Source organism: Denticeps clupeoides, chromosome 1, assembly GCF_900700375.1.
Source record: "Denticeps clupeoides chromosome 1, fDenClu1.1, whole genome shotgun sequence".
Lineage (NCBI taxonomy): Eukaryota > Metazoa > Chordata > Actinopteri > Clupeiformes > Denticipitidae > Denticeps > Denticeps clupeoides.
In genome coordinates, this window is record NC_041707.1 from 3,391,403 (window position 1) to 3,408,171 (window position 16,769).

General features: G+C 49.0%; 1 protein-coding gene across 1 annotated transcript in view; it reads left to right on the plus strand.

Annotated features, from left to right (window-relative positions):
• Positions 1–803: 803 nt before the first annotated feature.
• Positions 804–16,769, plus strand: part of pacrg (PARK2 co-regulated) — a 101,406-nt gene continuing 85,440 nt past the window's right edge. The window contains exon 1 of the mRNA XM_028987659.1: positions 804–994. Within this exon, the coding sequence (XP_028843492.1) occupies positions 899–994 (96 nt within the window). The 5' untranslated portion in view covers positions 804–898. The remainder of the gene's footprint in view (positions 995–16,769) is intronic.

The window sequence follows — 16,769 nt, forward strand, 5'->3', positions numbered from 1 at the left end:
CGAATGCCGATAAAATGACGGGCCCGTGCACCTGCGGATATGGGGAGGAATAAAAAATAACAATCAGGCAGAAATCACTGAACAAGAATATTTCAGCCCCGGCACGGGAGAGAACGGGTGCCTTGTCCGGTGTCTGATGCAAAGAAAGCAAAGAGCTCGGGCAATCAGCGCCGACAAAAGGGCACGTCCTCCGTTCCCCTCACTTTTACAGTCTCAACCTCAAAGGAACCATAAATAACAAACGGGAGCTTTTAGAGAAATTGCTTTGAAGATTAATGGCGGTGGCCCAGCATCAGAAGGTAAAAGCACATGCAAAATCATCACTTTGGCGTGATGCAGCGCCAGGCTTGGAGGAAGCCGGTGGATAAAATGTCAATCACCGTTAAGTCCCAAATACATTTTATGCATAAAATATTCCATTCGTCAGGCGTACGTTTGACGCAAATCCAATTCGACTGTGTTGCGTTTTGCCAGATTACTTCAGACCAGGATTCAGTCAATGTGGTAGTAGCCTAGCGGGTAACACACTCGCCTATGAACCAAAAGACCCAGGTTCAAATCCCACTTACTACCATCGTGTCCCTGAGCAAGACACTTAACCCTGAGTGTCTCCAGGGGGGGACTGTCCCTGTAACTACTGATTGTAAGTCGCTCTGGATAAGGGCGTCTGGTAAATGCTGTAAATGTAAATGTAAGTCGAGCTGTGACAGACACAGGTTTCAGCAGCCCGGTGTCGAATGTGTTGTTGCCACGGCGACGGCTCCCTAGCAACCACGCCGCGTCTCTCGCGCGACGCCATAGCAACCCCGACAGCCGGAAGTGCCGCTCAATAAAACTCCTTCCCCCGTATTTACGTTTTGTCGGTTTATTTTTAATTTATCGATTCATCGCCTCGACGATGAGCGCAAAAATGAATGCCCTGGGCATGAGGAGGGACCGCCGAGAACTAAGAACTGAAGGGTTCACGGTGAAGAGTACTATGAAGAACTCGGTGGTAAGTTATGCTAACCGTTGTAGCATGATACATAAACAGCCTCAAGTGGCTAAAACTACATTTTTTTTAACAGCCCCTAGCTTTTCAGTAGTCTTTTTCTGGTAAACTGTCATTTATGTTCTTTATAACTGTTCTCCTCATTTTCACATTTTCAACCTACCGTGTATTTTATGTTAAGGAGCAGTAACTAAAGCATTTCACTGCATATCATACCGTGTATGACTATGTATGTGACAAATAAAATGAAAAAAAATGTAATTTATTGTGAATTTATTCACTATATCTTGAAGCACTTTAATGTTAGAGAGTGAGAGTTAGACACACTGACTGAAAACATTGCTAGGAAGATGCTAGAAAGTTTGGTATTTCAGAGTAATAACTATTTAAGTGTGTACCTGTGTACTGTGAACACCTATAGGCATGAATAGTTAGTGTGGTATTAGTGTGATATTACTGTTACTACTGAGTAAATGTGGATATCAGTGCGGGATGATGAACATGTAAGATGTTGGGGTGGCCCTTGTGGGACCACCATTATGCACTCACTCTCTTTTTGCGGATCCTTTATTTTTTTTCTCCTAATAATCCATGAGTAATTTTCAGGGATGGATGGGCCCACCGTACTGGTTCTGTGCTGCTTTCAAATGAAGACGTATCGGAGCGAAATAATAGGATGTGGCCGCATCAGTTCTTAGTGGCAGGTCATATTGATCCGGTCACACACACCCCTATTTTTAGGTCTGCGCGTCAGTTTTCTGGTGCAGCTTGGATGAAGGGAGTTCAGTGGAAATGTGGGGAAGCTGTTGCATTTTTAGCCGATTATTGCGTTTAAATGGTTCGGGCCACACAGAAGATCGATTGGCGTTAGAAATGATCTTGACCTAAATCACGAACTGGTCCTGGTGGTCGAAAATCCACACATTTACCGTACTCGCTTTTTCCAGTGCACCTTACACCTTAGTGACAGGGACAGTCCCCCCCTGGAGACACTCAGGGTTCAGTGTGTTGCTCAGGGACACGATTGCAGTAAGTGGGGTTTGAACCTGCGACTTAGTGGACTTCCACCCACTACCAGCCATACCACTCATACAAATATGTGTGCTTGTGTGCCACAGTGATGGGTTTGGGTTTGTTGGGAAAGGGACTGGTTTTGTTTTGTTGCGTGTGGAAAGTTTGAATGCGCTCGTCCTTTGTGGTTTCCATCTCGTTTTATTAGATCTGAAATGCGTTTGATCGCTCGAAAGTCTGCTCATTCCGAGCTTCCGGTGCGGCGTTTTTTAAGCAAAGCAGGGACACATATAATAAACTCAGCTGTCTGTGATGGCAGCTGTATAGATGTCTGGGGAAGTTCCTTTATCCCTTTATCTTAAAAATGGGGGGAGGCCGTGAAAACAGACAACAAAGCCATCAGTTTCATTGCCTTGTCAGTGTGAACTCACCACCGAGTTATATATATATATATACACGTCCCCGCGCCGGGGACTATATACACGTCCCTGCGCTGATGACTATATACACGTCCCCGCGCCGGGGACTATATACACGTCCCTGCGCTGATGACTATATACACGTCACCGCGCCGGGGACTATATACACGTCCCTGCGCTGATGACTATATAAACGTCACCGCGCCGGGGACTATATACACGTCCCCGGGCCGATGACTATATACACGTCCCTGCGCTGATGACTATATACACGTCCCTGCGCTGATGACTATATACACGTCACCGCGCCGGGGACTATATACACGTCCCCGGGCCGAGGACTACATACACGTCCCCGCGCCGAAGACTATATACACGTCCCTGCGCTGATGACTATATACACGTCCCTGCGCTGATGACTATATACACGTCACTGCGCCGGGGACTATATACACGTCCCCGTGCCGGGGACTATATACACGTCCCTGCGCTGATGACTATATACACGTCACCGCGCCGAGGACTATATACACGTCCCCGTGCCGAAGACTATATACACGTCCCCGTGCCGAAGACTATATACACGTCCCTGCGCTGATGACTATATACACGTCCCCGCGCCGGGGACTATATACACGTCCCCGGGCCGAGGACTATATACACGTCCCCGCGCCGAAGACTATATACACGTCCCTGCGCTGATGACTATATACACGTCCCCGCGCCGGGGACTATATACACGTCCCTGCGCTGATGACTATATACACGTCACCGCGCCGAGGACTATATACACGTCCCTTGCGCTGATGACTATATACACGTCCCCCGCGCCGGGGACTATATACACGTCCCTGCGCTGATGACTATATACACGTCACCGCGCCGAGGACTATATACACGTCCCCGGGCCGAGGACTATATACACGTCACCGCGCCGAGGACTATATACACGTCCCCAGGCCGAGGACTATATACACGTCACCACGCCGAGGACTATATACACGTCCCTGCGCCGGGGACTATATACACGTCCCTGCGCTGATGACTATATACACGTCACCGCACCGGGGACTATATACACGTCCCCGCGGCGAGGACTATATACACGTCCCCGCGCCGGGGACTATATACATGTCCCTGCGCTGATGACTATATACACGTCACCGCGCCGAGGACTATATACACGTCACCCGCGCCGAGGACTATATACACGTCCCCGGGCCGGGGACTATATACACGTCCCTGCGCTGATGACTATATACACGTCACCGCGCCGAGGACTATATACACGTCCCCGTGCCGAAGACTATATACACGTCCCTGCGCTGATGACTATATACACGTCCCCGCGCCGGGGACTATATACACGTCCCCGGGCCGAGGACTATATACACGTCCCCGCACCGAAGACTATATACACGTCCCTGCGCTGATGACTATATACACGTCCCCGCGCCGGGGACTATATACACGTCCCTGCGCTGATGACTATATACACGTCACCGCGCCGAGGACTATATACACGTCCCTGCGCTGATGACTATATACACGTCCCCGCGCCGGGGACTATATACACGTCCCTGCGCTGATGACTATATACACGTCACCGCGCCGAGGACTATATACACGTCCCCGGGCCGAGGACTATATACACGTCACCGCGCCGAGGACTATATACACGTCCCCAGGCCGAGGACTATATACACGTCACCACGCCGAGGACTATATACACGTCCCTGCGCCGGGGACTATATACACGTCCCTGCGCTGATGACTATATACACGTCACCGCACCGGGGACTATATACACGTCCCCGCGGCGAGGACTATATACACGTCCCCGCGCCGGGGACTATATACATGTCCCTGCGCTGATGACTATATACACGTCACCGCGCCGAGGACTATATACACGTCACCGCGCCGAGGACTATATACACGTCCCCGGGCCGGGGACTATATACACGTCCCTGCGCTGATGACTATATACACGTCACCGCGCCGAGGACTATATACACGTCCCCGTGCCGAAGACTATATACACGTCCCTGCGCTGATGACTATATACACGTCCCCGCGCCGGGGACTATATACACGTCCCCGGGCCGAGGACTATATACACGTCCCCGCACCGAAGACTATATACACGTCCCTGCGCTGATGACTATATACACGTCCCCGCGCCGGGGACTATATACACGTCCCTGCGCTGATGACTATATACACGTCACCGCGCCGAGGACTATATACACGTCCCTGCGCTGATGACTATATACACGTCCCCGCGCCGGGGACTATATACACGTCCCTGCGCTGATGACTATATACACGTCACCGCGCCGAGGACTATATACACGTCCCCGGGCCGAGGACTATATACACGTCACCGCGCCGAGGACTATATACACGTCCCCAGGCCGAGGACTATATACACGTCACCACGCCGAGGACTATATACACGTCCCTGCGCCGGGGACTATATACACGTCCCTGCGCTGATGACTATATACACGTCACCGCACCGGGGACTATATACACGTCCCCGCGGCGAGGACTATATACACGTTCCCGCGCCGGGGACTATATACATGTCCCTGCGCTGATGACTATATACATGTCACCGCGCCGAGGACTATATACACGTCACCGCGCCGAGGACTATATACACGTCCCCGGGCCGGGGACTATATACACGTCCCCGCGCCGGGGACTATATACACGTCCCCGCGCCGGGGACTATATACACGTCCCCGCGCCGGGGACTATATACATGTCCCTGCGCTGATGACTATATACACGTCACCGCGCCGAGGACTATATACACGTCCCCGCGCCGAGGACTATATACACGTCCCCGGGCCGGGGACTATATACACGTCCCCGCGCCGGGGACTATATACACGTCCCCGCGCCGGGGACTATATACACGTCCCCGCGCCGGGGACTATATACATGTCCCTGCGCTGATGACTATATACACGTCACCGCGCCGAGGACTATATACACATCCCCATGCCGAGGACTATATACAAGTCCCCACCTCAAAGACTATATACACATCCCTGTGCCGAAAACTATATACACGTCCCCATGCCGAGGACTATATACAAGTCCCCATGTCAAAGACTATATACACGTCCCCGCGCTGAATGGGAAACTACATGCCCACCCAAATCACCAGACATTTGATATTGGCTAAAATCATGTCAATGCTAAAATATTAGGTGTGATGAATTAGTTACATTTTATTTATTTATTTTTTTTACTGTAATACAGTGTCACTGTGTGCGGTCCTAAAATCATTTCCGATCAATGCTCCATGTCCAAATATTGATCGACAAACAGTTGATCTTGGATAAGAACCTGCGTAATGAACGTGATGGCGGCTTCGGAGCACGCCGTCAGGGTTTTATCCCCGCGTTTCGTCTGGCGTACTGCGTTTCGGCGGCACAGACCCAGCGGTGGCGAGGTGTCTGGCTGCGGCGCTGCCTCTCCAGGCGAGAGGCACTGAATTACCGCGTTAATTGTGTGGGTGACAGCGGGGCTGGGGAATGGCCTCCCGTTGAAGTGGCATTATCGGACTCGTCACCGACTTCACTCCGCTCGGTGAAGGCCGTAAACAAATCTTCTGTCGAGAGCCCTCAGGAGGTGGCCCATTTAAGCCCTGAAATATTCAGCGCGTTTGCGGCGAGCCGGAAGAAAGCGGCGGCGCCGCTGACCCGAAGTCCGCAGCTATTCCGTTCGGGCGCTGCTTCACCCCGCGGTTGCCGAATATATTGTTGGAGCTGAGAGCGGCGGGGAGCTGTGATTTGTAGATAATGGCAGGGCCACTTGGCACCTTAAAAGGGAGTAGGCTTCAAGCGTCGGCTTATTATGCTGCAAAGTATTTGTGGCCATAGAAACCAAATCAATATCGGGCCTGGCGTCGTCCCGCCTCTCTTTAATTCATCCTCACGCTTAGGGAAAGGGAAAAGGGGGGTTTTTTATGCTCCGCCTCGAGGTTATCGCCCTTCTCGGCAAGGAAAATGTAAAGCCCGTTGCCCTTCCGCGGTGACAGCCGCCCGCCGCTCGGGTGTCAAGGGGAACAGGGATTTGAGGGAGGCGAGGTGTCGCGTCGGCGGCGCCGTGACTGGAAATGTGTTTATTTACCCCTTTTATTCATCTCGTTCTCGAGACCACCCTCCAGCCGGCGCTTTTTATGGCTCTCGCGGCTTGTTTCCTGGCGTCTGGAGACGCCGTGGTAGGTGTGTACTCATTAGCCTAATTAGCCTTCCAAACCAGAGGTTAAATATAGTTTACATCATAACTGTCTTCGAATGTTACATTATATTATTATTATTACTATTACTATTATACGAATGAGCACATACATATAATAATAATAATAATTCACATTTATAATAATACATAAGAAACACAGACCATGTAAATGGTCCAGACCCAGAACCGCAGGTCAATAGAGGAGCTGTAGATTAGCAGGGTGCCGTTGCGTGGGCGTCGGCCCTCGGATCTGATAGAGTGCTGCTCAGACCTCATTTACTGCATTGCCTCTGGGATTAGCATTGAGCTGCCAGTGCGGCAGACGGGTCCGCCAGCCACCCGGGAAAGTGATGGAGACTCGGCCCTGGCTACGTGACCTCCATATCTCAGAGCAGCCTTCCATCATGGCCCTCTACCGCAATTCTTTACTTTCTTTTCTCCGCTTCTCCGCTTCTGAATTCGGCCCTTCACATTCTGCATCCTCCGTGTCCACACGCACACTTTCTCTCTCTCTCTCTCTCTCTCTGTCTATCTCCATCTCGAGCCAATTCCTCATAATTTACTCTGCATGACAGATACCGGACCCTATCAGCATCTGGCCCTGATTCATCACCCCCGCAGCCAGAGGGACAGCCCACCACGCTGTGAAACCACGAAATGTGTCCTCTGCTTTTAACCATCGCCTTGGTGAGCAGTGTGTGGGGACGGCACCTTGATCAGTGGCACCTTGGCGGTTCGGGATTCGAACAGGCAACCTTCCGATTACGGTTCCGTTTCCTTAACCGCTAGGCCACCACTGCTTCGCACCGTTAGGATAAAAACCCAGGATCCCTTTTTTTTACTACGATTACATTTATCCAGAGCGCCCTTATCGCCCTTATCCAGAGCGACTTACAACCAGTAGTTACAGGGACAGTCCCCCCTGGAGACACTCAGGGTTAAGTGTCTTATTCGGGGACACAGTGGTAGTAAGTGGGGTTTGAACCTGGGTCCTCTGGTTCATAGGCGAGTGTGTTACCCACTAGGCTACCCACTTGTTACGGCTGTACATATACTACAATTGAACAGCGCAAGGATGACACCTAGCGGTTAAGTAAGCGGCCCCGTAATCAGAAGGTTGCCGGTTCGAATCCCGATCCGACAAGGTGCCACTGAGCAAAGCACCGTCGCCGCACACTGCTCCCCGGGCGCCTGTCATGGCTGCCCACTGCTCACCAAGGGTGATGGTTAAATGCAGAGGACACGTTTCACCGTGTGCACCGCGTGCTGTGCTGCTGTGTATCACAATGACGATCACAGACAGGAAACCAACTAAGCGCCAGGGCTGCTCTGATCTACCAACTTATAACATCATCACCATGTCCACACTACTTACCCTTCTAGCCAATAGTAGCTTGAGGTGCGTTTCACTCAACAACTTAGATTAGGGAACGCTTCCGAGTTACACACACACACACACACACACACACACACACACACACTTACTCACACAGAAAGTGTTGCTGTTAGAGCTTAAAATGTTGATATGTGTTGTTTCCCCGCCCGCCGCCGCCTCCTCGGTGTGGGAGCTAATCACCAAAGGCTCTTGTGCATGAGACGGCCGTTTAAAGATGAATGGATGCCTCGGCCTCTGAAGCACGGGATTTCGGCAATTGCGGTGACCTTTTCCCTCCGCCGCACAAGAGCCGTCTGGCAGCTCCGCCCCGCTAATGCCGTCATTTCTGCGGGAAAAAGTTTCCTCCGGCGCTCGCCGGTGACCTTACGGTGCTCGGGCGGCGGCCATTGTACTCGTCTCCGCCGAGCTGCGCAATTACGCGGAGCCGCGTGTGTTTTCTGGGACTTTTAATGACGGTAGTTCATTATGGGAACAAGTCTCCAGTGTTCTTCGGGGAAGCTGAGCGTTTTAATGACAGCGTGATTGTTGTCCTTTTTGTCATCTTTCTTCATCAGACTCAATGATCTCCATCTTACTCTGAGCAAAGGAAACTGCTGGTGCTTGTTTTCAAGATGACAAACAAAAAAAGGCAAAACTAATATGCCACAAATTTCCTGCAATTCTTCACCTTCTGCGTCTAAGAGATGCACAGTAGATGCACAGTTGGCTGCGGTGACGAGCTCTCGGGATGATAATTCTTGTTGTCAGCATCCAGCAGCAGTCAGCATGGATTCTGAAATAAGCATACAAAACTTTTAAATCATTTGGGTGGTGCATATTTGGCAAATCAATTGAAACAATAAACCATTTTTTTGGGGTCAACAATTACATCATCTTCAGAGGAGAACTCTCTGCTTTCTGGTCATTCTTTGTCTTCAACCTTTCAGTCGCGGTGCATGTGGCATCATGTCAGCCGGCTTTAGTCCGCTGGAGAAAAATGGATTGGTTGCCACCGCCGTCCTCCCTGCACGACAGACACACCCACCGATGACAATTTACGGGATGTCTGCCTGTGAGCAATGGTGCCCGAAAAAGCTCGATTCTGATTGAGTAAATATGGCCAAAGTTGATCATCGTAATCGAAAATGAATTTTATTACTGAAAGAGACAGAAAGCCTCGCCATACAGATTAATGCTTGGATGTCTAGAGGTACATAATGGGGAAGTGGTGGCCTTCAGGGTCAATGGTGGCCTAGCAGTTAAGGAAGCGTAATCCGTAAAGGTTGCCGGTTCGAATCCCGGACCGCCAAGGTGCCACTGAGCAAAGCACCGTCCCCACACACTGCTCCCCGGGCGCCTTACATGGCTGCCCAACACTCACTCAGGGTGATGGGTTAAATGCAGAGGACACATTTCACTGTGTGCACTGTGTGCCGTGCTGCTGTGTATCACATGTGACAATCGATTCACTTTTTTTCTTTCTTTTATGCACCTGAGCGACAAACATCTCATCTCGTTCTTGTGAAACCAACATCACGCATCCTCTCGGGAGCTCAGCTGCGGTTGCAATGGGGCTCCAATGGGCGCCCGGGGAGCATTCCATTGGTACATTTTTGCGCGTGAATAGAATTGTGCCAATTTAAAACGATGGAACACATGCCGCTCTGTCAAGATTATTTATTTATTTATTCCTCTGGTTTCCGGAGGAGAGTACAATTTGACCCACTCATCAATACTCACGGGTCCAAAGAGGACAAACTGAGTCGATGGGGAACATGTGTTCTCCACCCCGAGATAACGCCGTTTAATGTTTTGGGAGGAACATCAGTGTGGCTTTGCAGATTCAAATGCTGTCAATCTTAAAGACCGAGTCCGTGTCAATTCCTCAAGGACCGTCATGTTTAGGGAGTGGTCATTTTATCAGGAAAATAAATGGAATGAAGTGTCCCACCACTGATACGTGAGTGATGAATGACCTTTGTTTGGGCTCAGGTCCTTTGGAGACCCGCTCCACCTCACGTGCACGTCACGCAAGTCTCCTGAACTCAAGGCCACATGTGGAAGATAGCACATCTCGATAATGAAAGCCGGAGAAGGAAAATCAATGGCTCCGACAAACACTGCATCATCACTAGTGGTGGCCTTTGCCAGTTCAGAATCTATGGAAATTGCACACCAACTTTGGATTGACCTTTAAATTTGAGCTGACTGGCACAAAAATAAAAAATTAAAAATTAAGGGATTTTCCCAATTTAAAGCTGAAGATGCAAAACGTGCTTAATCGTAAATGTTCCAGACTGTAAATTTTAAATTTCATGTAGATGTTTGACATTTTAGTTTCTGTGACATCTCTGATCTGTGTGTGTGTGGTATCCCCTGGATCGATATGGATTGGACAGTAGAACACATGACTGCATGAAGACGGGGGTGTGTGTAGAATAACGCTGCTGTCTTCTTCACCACTTCCTGAGCGTCAGGACAGTTACGGCACCTGCTCAGAGCCGTACGGTCCCTCAGAAAAGGACGCCTTTCACAGCCAGTCTTCCCTGCGTACACACTTTCTTATCACCGCCATCCGGGGAGCAGCAGTCTTACAGCCGAAACAGAGAATAAAAAAAAATAATAAAAAAACAGTTCTGTATGTCCAGGCTTCTAGTGTCTTCATGCCTAAGACTTGTCACCCCCGTATGACTTTATTTCCCGTGTCACAGGGGAGAGTTTCAGCCAAGCTTTCCTTCACGCATCAGAAACAGTTTGAATGCGTTGTGGAGCAGGAGATGTCAGGAAATGGAGACAGAAGGAACGAGCCGGAGAGCTCAGCAGTAAAAAAAAAAAAAAAATGTCTGCTTTGTTCTGTTGTCTTGAAGTCTGCTCTCACAAAAGGACACATTTACATATTGAATGTGTTTGGTTGCTGTAAGTTACTGTTTGGATCCAGCGTGTCATTGCGCTGGTGAAATTACATTTTTTGCTCCTCCAGTCTTGCATATTAATGTGTCTGTGCTTATTTGGGAGGTATGCGCTTGCTATCGCTCGAGATTTTGATTAATAGCGGGGGTGTGAAAAACGGTGCATTTGACTGGCGGTTTTTTAAATTATTAATAATGCTTGTTATTTAAAAGTCCCTTTCAAGGCACACAGGGGACGGAAACCTTTTAAAATTATGCAGTCTGCTAATAGATTTAAAAATAGATAAAAGGGATAAACCTGTCAAAATTGAATGGAATTAAAGTATGCTTCAAACAGATGTCCAATGGTTAAGTCTAAAGTTGAGGTCTGAAACTCAATTCCTCAACAGCTGGATTGTTTAAAGCAAGTGAACCTATCTTTACACCTGGACCTTCATTTATCAATTGAAAACTTTATCTCGATTTGGCCGTGCACCAAGGAACTGTTCTTGGGCCAACTGTGAATTATTTGGTCTTGAATTCCACCAATATTCTTGATTAGTCTCGCAATGTTTAATTCATTATGATATTTGTTGATGTATGTGTCATTTGTTGTTTTTAGCTTTTTCTTTTGCATTATGGTCGGGTCTTGTAACATATCTGTTACTAATTACAGTCACTTTGCACAGCATAGGTGGAAAAAATAAAACATTTATTTATTGAGAGGTATAACTTGTACCAAATCCAGTCTACAGGCTTCCTAAAATAAAAGTAAAACGTTGTGTTAGTATTGTGATTAGACCGGACGGCTGAGGACAAGGTAACAGGTCTTACTTTCTGGGGAATTGGGTACAGACGGAAAGCCCGAACTGAGAGCAAAGAGCCTATTTCCTGATTCTGGGAAGGGGCGGAGCTAGCAGAGACCAAGCTAACACTGACTCGGAGGGGACTTTTCTTTGCATTTGTTTAAATTAATTTAAAAGGGGTTAAAGATGATTATAGTTATTGAATAGCAAATTAAATGAGTTATTATTATGCATATATGAATATATTGATATATCGATATATTATATCGATGTACAGTTAGTTATTGTTGTTCATAGTGCAATACAAGGAAAATTCTACTGTGTGTCATATGTTGTGTCTATTGTAACAAGTGTTATACGTGAGCTGCCTTCTAAATTGCCCCTCGGGGACAAATAAAGTTCTTTGAATTGAATTGTATAAAGCGAAAGTGAAGGGATTGTCATTGTGAAACACTGCAGCACAGCACACGTGTACCTGACGAGCACATGTGTCCTATGCATTTAACCATCATCCTTGGTGAGCAGTGTGCAGCCATGACAGGCATCCGGGGAGCAGTGTGTGGGGACGGTGCTTTGCTCAGTGGCACCTTGGCGGATCGGGATTCGAACCGGCAACCTTCTGATTACGGGCCGCTTCCTTAACTGCCCCGTAACATAAATGTTATGTTACGAAAGGTGATGTTAAAAGGATGTTATTGAAATGATGCCAGGTTGGGTTTTAGCCTAGCTAAAACATGGTTCAAATCAGTCTTAGAGATTCTTTGGTTATTGGAGTTATTGGAGTTATTGGAGTTAGAGCTTTCCCTGTTTGTTTTTGGTCTGTGTTCATCTGCATGTCTGTTTTCTTTGTTTTGTTGAATTACATTTTTTTTTTGTATATATTGTGCCTTTTTGGGGCAATTTTACAATAAACGAGGTCCACTCTTGTGACCTTCCCCTCTGTGTTGTCGTCCCTGCCCTCCAATCTGGAAAAAGGCCGTCACCCCCATCACAGGTCTCCGTGCTAATTGTGGCTGTATGAGCCTCAGAACACAGAATCTGAGTCTCAGAGATACTGGCTGCACGGAACGTGGATGCCTGGTGATGCACGTCCTCACGCCGCCTGTGCTGAGTGGGCAGCTGCTTTCAGGATGGGGATTGGAGGGTACTTTGCAGATGAATTTGAGCAGAGCGCCGCTCTCGCTCGCTGAGAGTGAATAAATCAGGAGAGCGCGGGGGGCGAGCGCACCGCTGCGCTCAAAGCGCCTCTCCTGCGTCTCTTCTGTTCGTTTTCTGTCTCTGCATTTGCCTCCCACGGTGGCAGAGAGTCAGTCGTGCTCTCCATGCGGAAAGGAAAGAGTATCCCACTATCAAAGCCTTGTCAGGGGAGGACACCTGTCCATGAGACACCGTGTGATTGAAGTTGCCGTTATGCCACGGAAACTGACCCTTCCCCGTCTGAGTCCCTGTTTTTTTTTTTTTTTTTTTATCCTAGATTAGGAAACGTCTACAAAAAAGAAACTTCTGACTGTGCTTTCTTCAGTCAGGTACATGAAAAGCATCTATTAAATATGGTTCCGGACAAAATCACAGTTTCCTCATATTTTATCATTATCACCTATCTTTGTCCCTTAGCAAAGGTCACCAAGGTCATTGCTGTTAGCCCTCTGCTGCACCGATGGCTTCGTCCGGCATCGCCGAATCCAAGTCCACCTCCAGCTATCAGCCGGTATGCAGAGGGGTCAGGGGTGGGTGTTGTTTGCAAACTCTATAGAACGAGCTCTGTAGCGGACATGGCGTGCAGCAGGTAGGACTGGCCGCGTGCCGGGAGTCTGGGCGCTGGCTCGTCACCTTGGTCTCCTGTAGCCTTACTGGCAGGCATTATTTATCTATGTGCCTGCCTGCGTATGTGTATTGTATACATTTATTCAGTAAGGGGACACGTAGTGGCGTAATTGGCCAGTGACAAAGTGAAAAAAAAAAAGGAACCTGGCTGATTAACTTTTACAATTAGCGCTAACATTTGGCTATGGGGAGCCTTTACATTGCCATTATTAACATTCCACTCACAGCGCTCTGTACTCAGTGTGGAATGGAACGTCCAGTCTGACAGCCAAATGAGATCACCCTGAGCGCCCACTCCGTCATAAATGAAGGTCAGGCCAAGGTCACTGGAGGGGGCTGAGCTCCATTTGCCAGTGTGATCTACAGGCCTGCCAGTGGGTGTTACCTCCCTTCTGTGTGCCATTAAGTTGATGGCCTGTACAGGGTTTAATGTTTTTTGGTCTCCTTGCCGATTAGGACAGCGCAAAGCGGCACTTTTGCATTGCAGATGCATGGCTCACTAAATTAGCCCCGGCAGTGCCAGCGTGTTTTAAATTTCTCTCAAAATGGAGTTTGCCGCAATATCTTCTGTTTAAATGGCCTTGCAGGCTGTATGGTTTTTAGAAAGCATAAGTTCCATAAATTCTTGCAACTTGTATTCTAATATTGCAAGAAATGAGCATTTTTTTACTTCCTTAGACCTCTTTTGACCAGGGGCATCCCACAGAACCTGCAATTTTCTTAGATGCCATGACCCAGCCGTCTTGTCAAAGTTGTTCAACTTTTTCCTTCAGGGACAAACTGTTCACTTGTCGGCCTTTAACAAATTTGGAGCCCCTGGCAAGATTTTAGGTGGCGCCCACAGAACGGCATTTCATTTCGGGCATGTGGGATGCAGCCAAAGTGCGTTCATGGCATTTTACCGCCAAGCAGCATAAAATAACAGGACTGAGGGTCATTTTTACACTGTTTTCTTGCAACATGTTGTGACGTTGTTCACGTTGTGAACCTTTAAGAATGTGATGTGCCTGTTTGTGGCGCCCCCTGGACGCCCTTAGCTTTTGCCTCTGCTGCCTATGCCACAGGGCGGCCCTACTCGCTGCCTGAAAAGAAGTGACTGTTGTCATTGTGATGTTCTCGGTGAGACTCCAAAATGTGTCTTCACCCTTAGTGAGCAGTGGGCAGCCATGGCAGCCGCCCCCCCGGGAGCAGTGCGTGGGGGACCTCAGTGGCACCTTGGCGAGTTGGGATTCGAACCCACAGCGGTTAGGAGTCCGCTTCCTTGCCCGCTAGCCACCACTGAAACATTGTTCATTTCATCTATGAGTGCTTCCTAGCGGGTGAGGAAGCTAACTCGTAATCAGAAGGTTGCTGGTTCGAATCCCGAGCCGCCAAGGTGCCACTGATGTCTCACTGAGCTCTTGGCCTGCATTTGTCCACACTTGTGTACATAGTTGCGTGCTGTTTAGTAGGTAAATGCTTGCGACTTTGCCGTAAAGCCTGGAGCCACGGCTGAGGTAATGTGGGTGGGCAGCAGCAGGTAAACAGCTGACTGTGGCCCTTGAGGGTCTCTACTTTGAGACATACACCACTCAGCCTCAGTGTGTATATTTAATTGTGTGTGTGTGTGTGCTTTGTTCTCAAAGGTGACCGCTAGCTCCAAACTGGTAGTTGCCTTTTCCTGTAAGCTGTCATTTTTCTTTACAAACCGTGCCTGCCTTGGTTGAGACGACTGGTTGAGGTGACACGGTGACAGTCACAGCGTGCCCCTGTGGCTTTGTAGGCATGAACACACACGTTTTTCGAGACAAGAGAACGTCCTTTTTCTCCAGCCCGAGTGAGGAGAATATCATGCTCCTCGTTTTCACCATTTGTTTTTGACCTTGTCGAGTACCGATCTTGTCTTCTGTCTGAAGGAAAGGTCCGTTCTTTCCACCGTGTTGTGGGCTGAAATCATATTACTGCATCACTCGAACAATTTCTAATTATTCTACACTCGATGGTGAAATGCAGAATGTGCCTTTTCAGTCGCTTTTGTGCAAGCTTTTCACACCAAGCAACTGCAGCTAAGTATCATTTGAAAAGTATAAATGAGTTTATCGATGGAATTTGCTGTACCAGTTCAGCTCAAACATTTGGAATATGGTCAAAAGGTTGACGAGCTTTTCAGAATTACATTAAAAAAGGTAAACTTCATGCATCATTTCTAGTATCGCATTGAAAATGTATTATATCATCATACGGACCCAATGCTGCAAAATATAGCAGTTCACCAGAGAAAATCTGGTTAGTGCTTTTCTACAAGAAGACGTCCCACGTCTTTCCAGGCCGTGGCCGTGCACGGACGGAATTCAGAAGGTTCAGGCAGGCGTCCTGTTCCTCTGGATTTGCAATCGACAAATGCGGCAGGGCGGAGAGAGAGGGCCGTTACTCGGCCCGTAAATAAAGGGAGTTAATTTCATTGCCGGCGGCGGTGATGTGCCGGCTGACCTTATCAGCGAACGCTGCCTGTCCCCCTCGCCGGCTGCGGTGACACTCTCACCTGCACGGGGAGGGGAGAGGGCCACGTGGGCATCGCCATAGATTTCAATAACCTCTCAGTCGGAAAAAGAGCAGGGCGAGCGAGAGTGAGCGAGCGGCTGCTCCCCGCCCCGCCCTTTCCTGGTAAACAGGTGATGCAACCATGCGTCCTGGCAGCATGGCAGCCTCGCTCACGGCAAATCATTCCCCCACTTCTCTCTCCCTCCTACCCAAAACAAAAGTCCGACTTGACGGCCCCTCTCCAAACCTCCGTCGGGGGCTTTCAGAGGGGAGAGCGGGCAGACCCGGCAGGTTGATGGATCACCTACACGCCGCGGCGCGGCGCCGAACTCACCCACGGAACTGTTGAGCTGTGGCCCCAGCACGTGGATGGGCCGTACTACTCAGTTAGAGCGGCATGTAAATCTGATGCATCGTGGGATTTTTTTAATTTTCAGGCTGGCGCTCCTTCGGGATCTCTGCAGGAACTTTGTGTCTCTGGAGGACTTTCCCATCTAAAAAAACACTGACTGGAGCCGGTGACCCAATGGGCTTCTGGATGTGGCTTCTAGATGTACCCCTTCTAGGGGGACCGTCACGCCCCCAGCCAGGCTCAACTGACCAGCAGCCATTTCCAATCTCCTCCATCACATATTTCACCTTCGCCAAGCTTCATGTTCACATCGCTCTGCTATT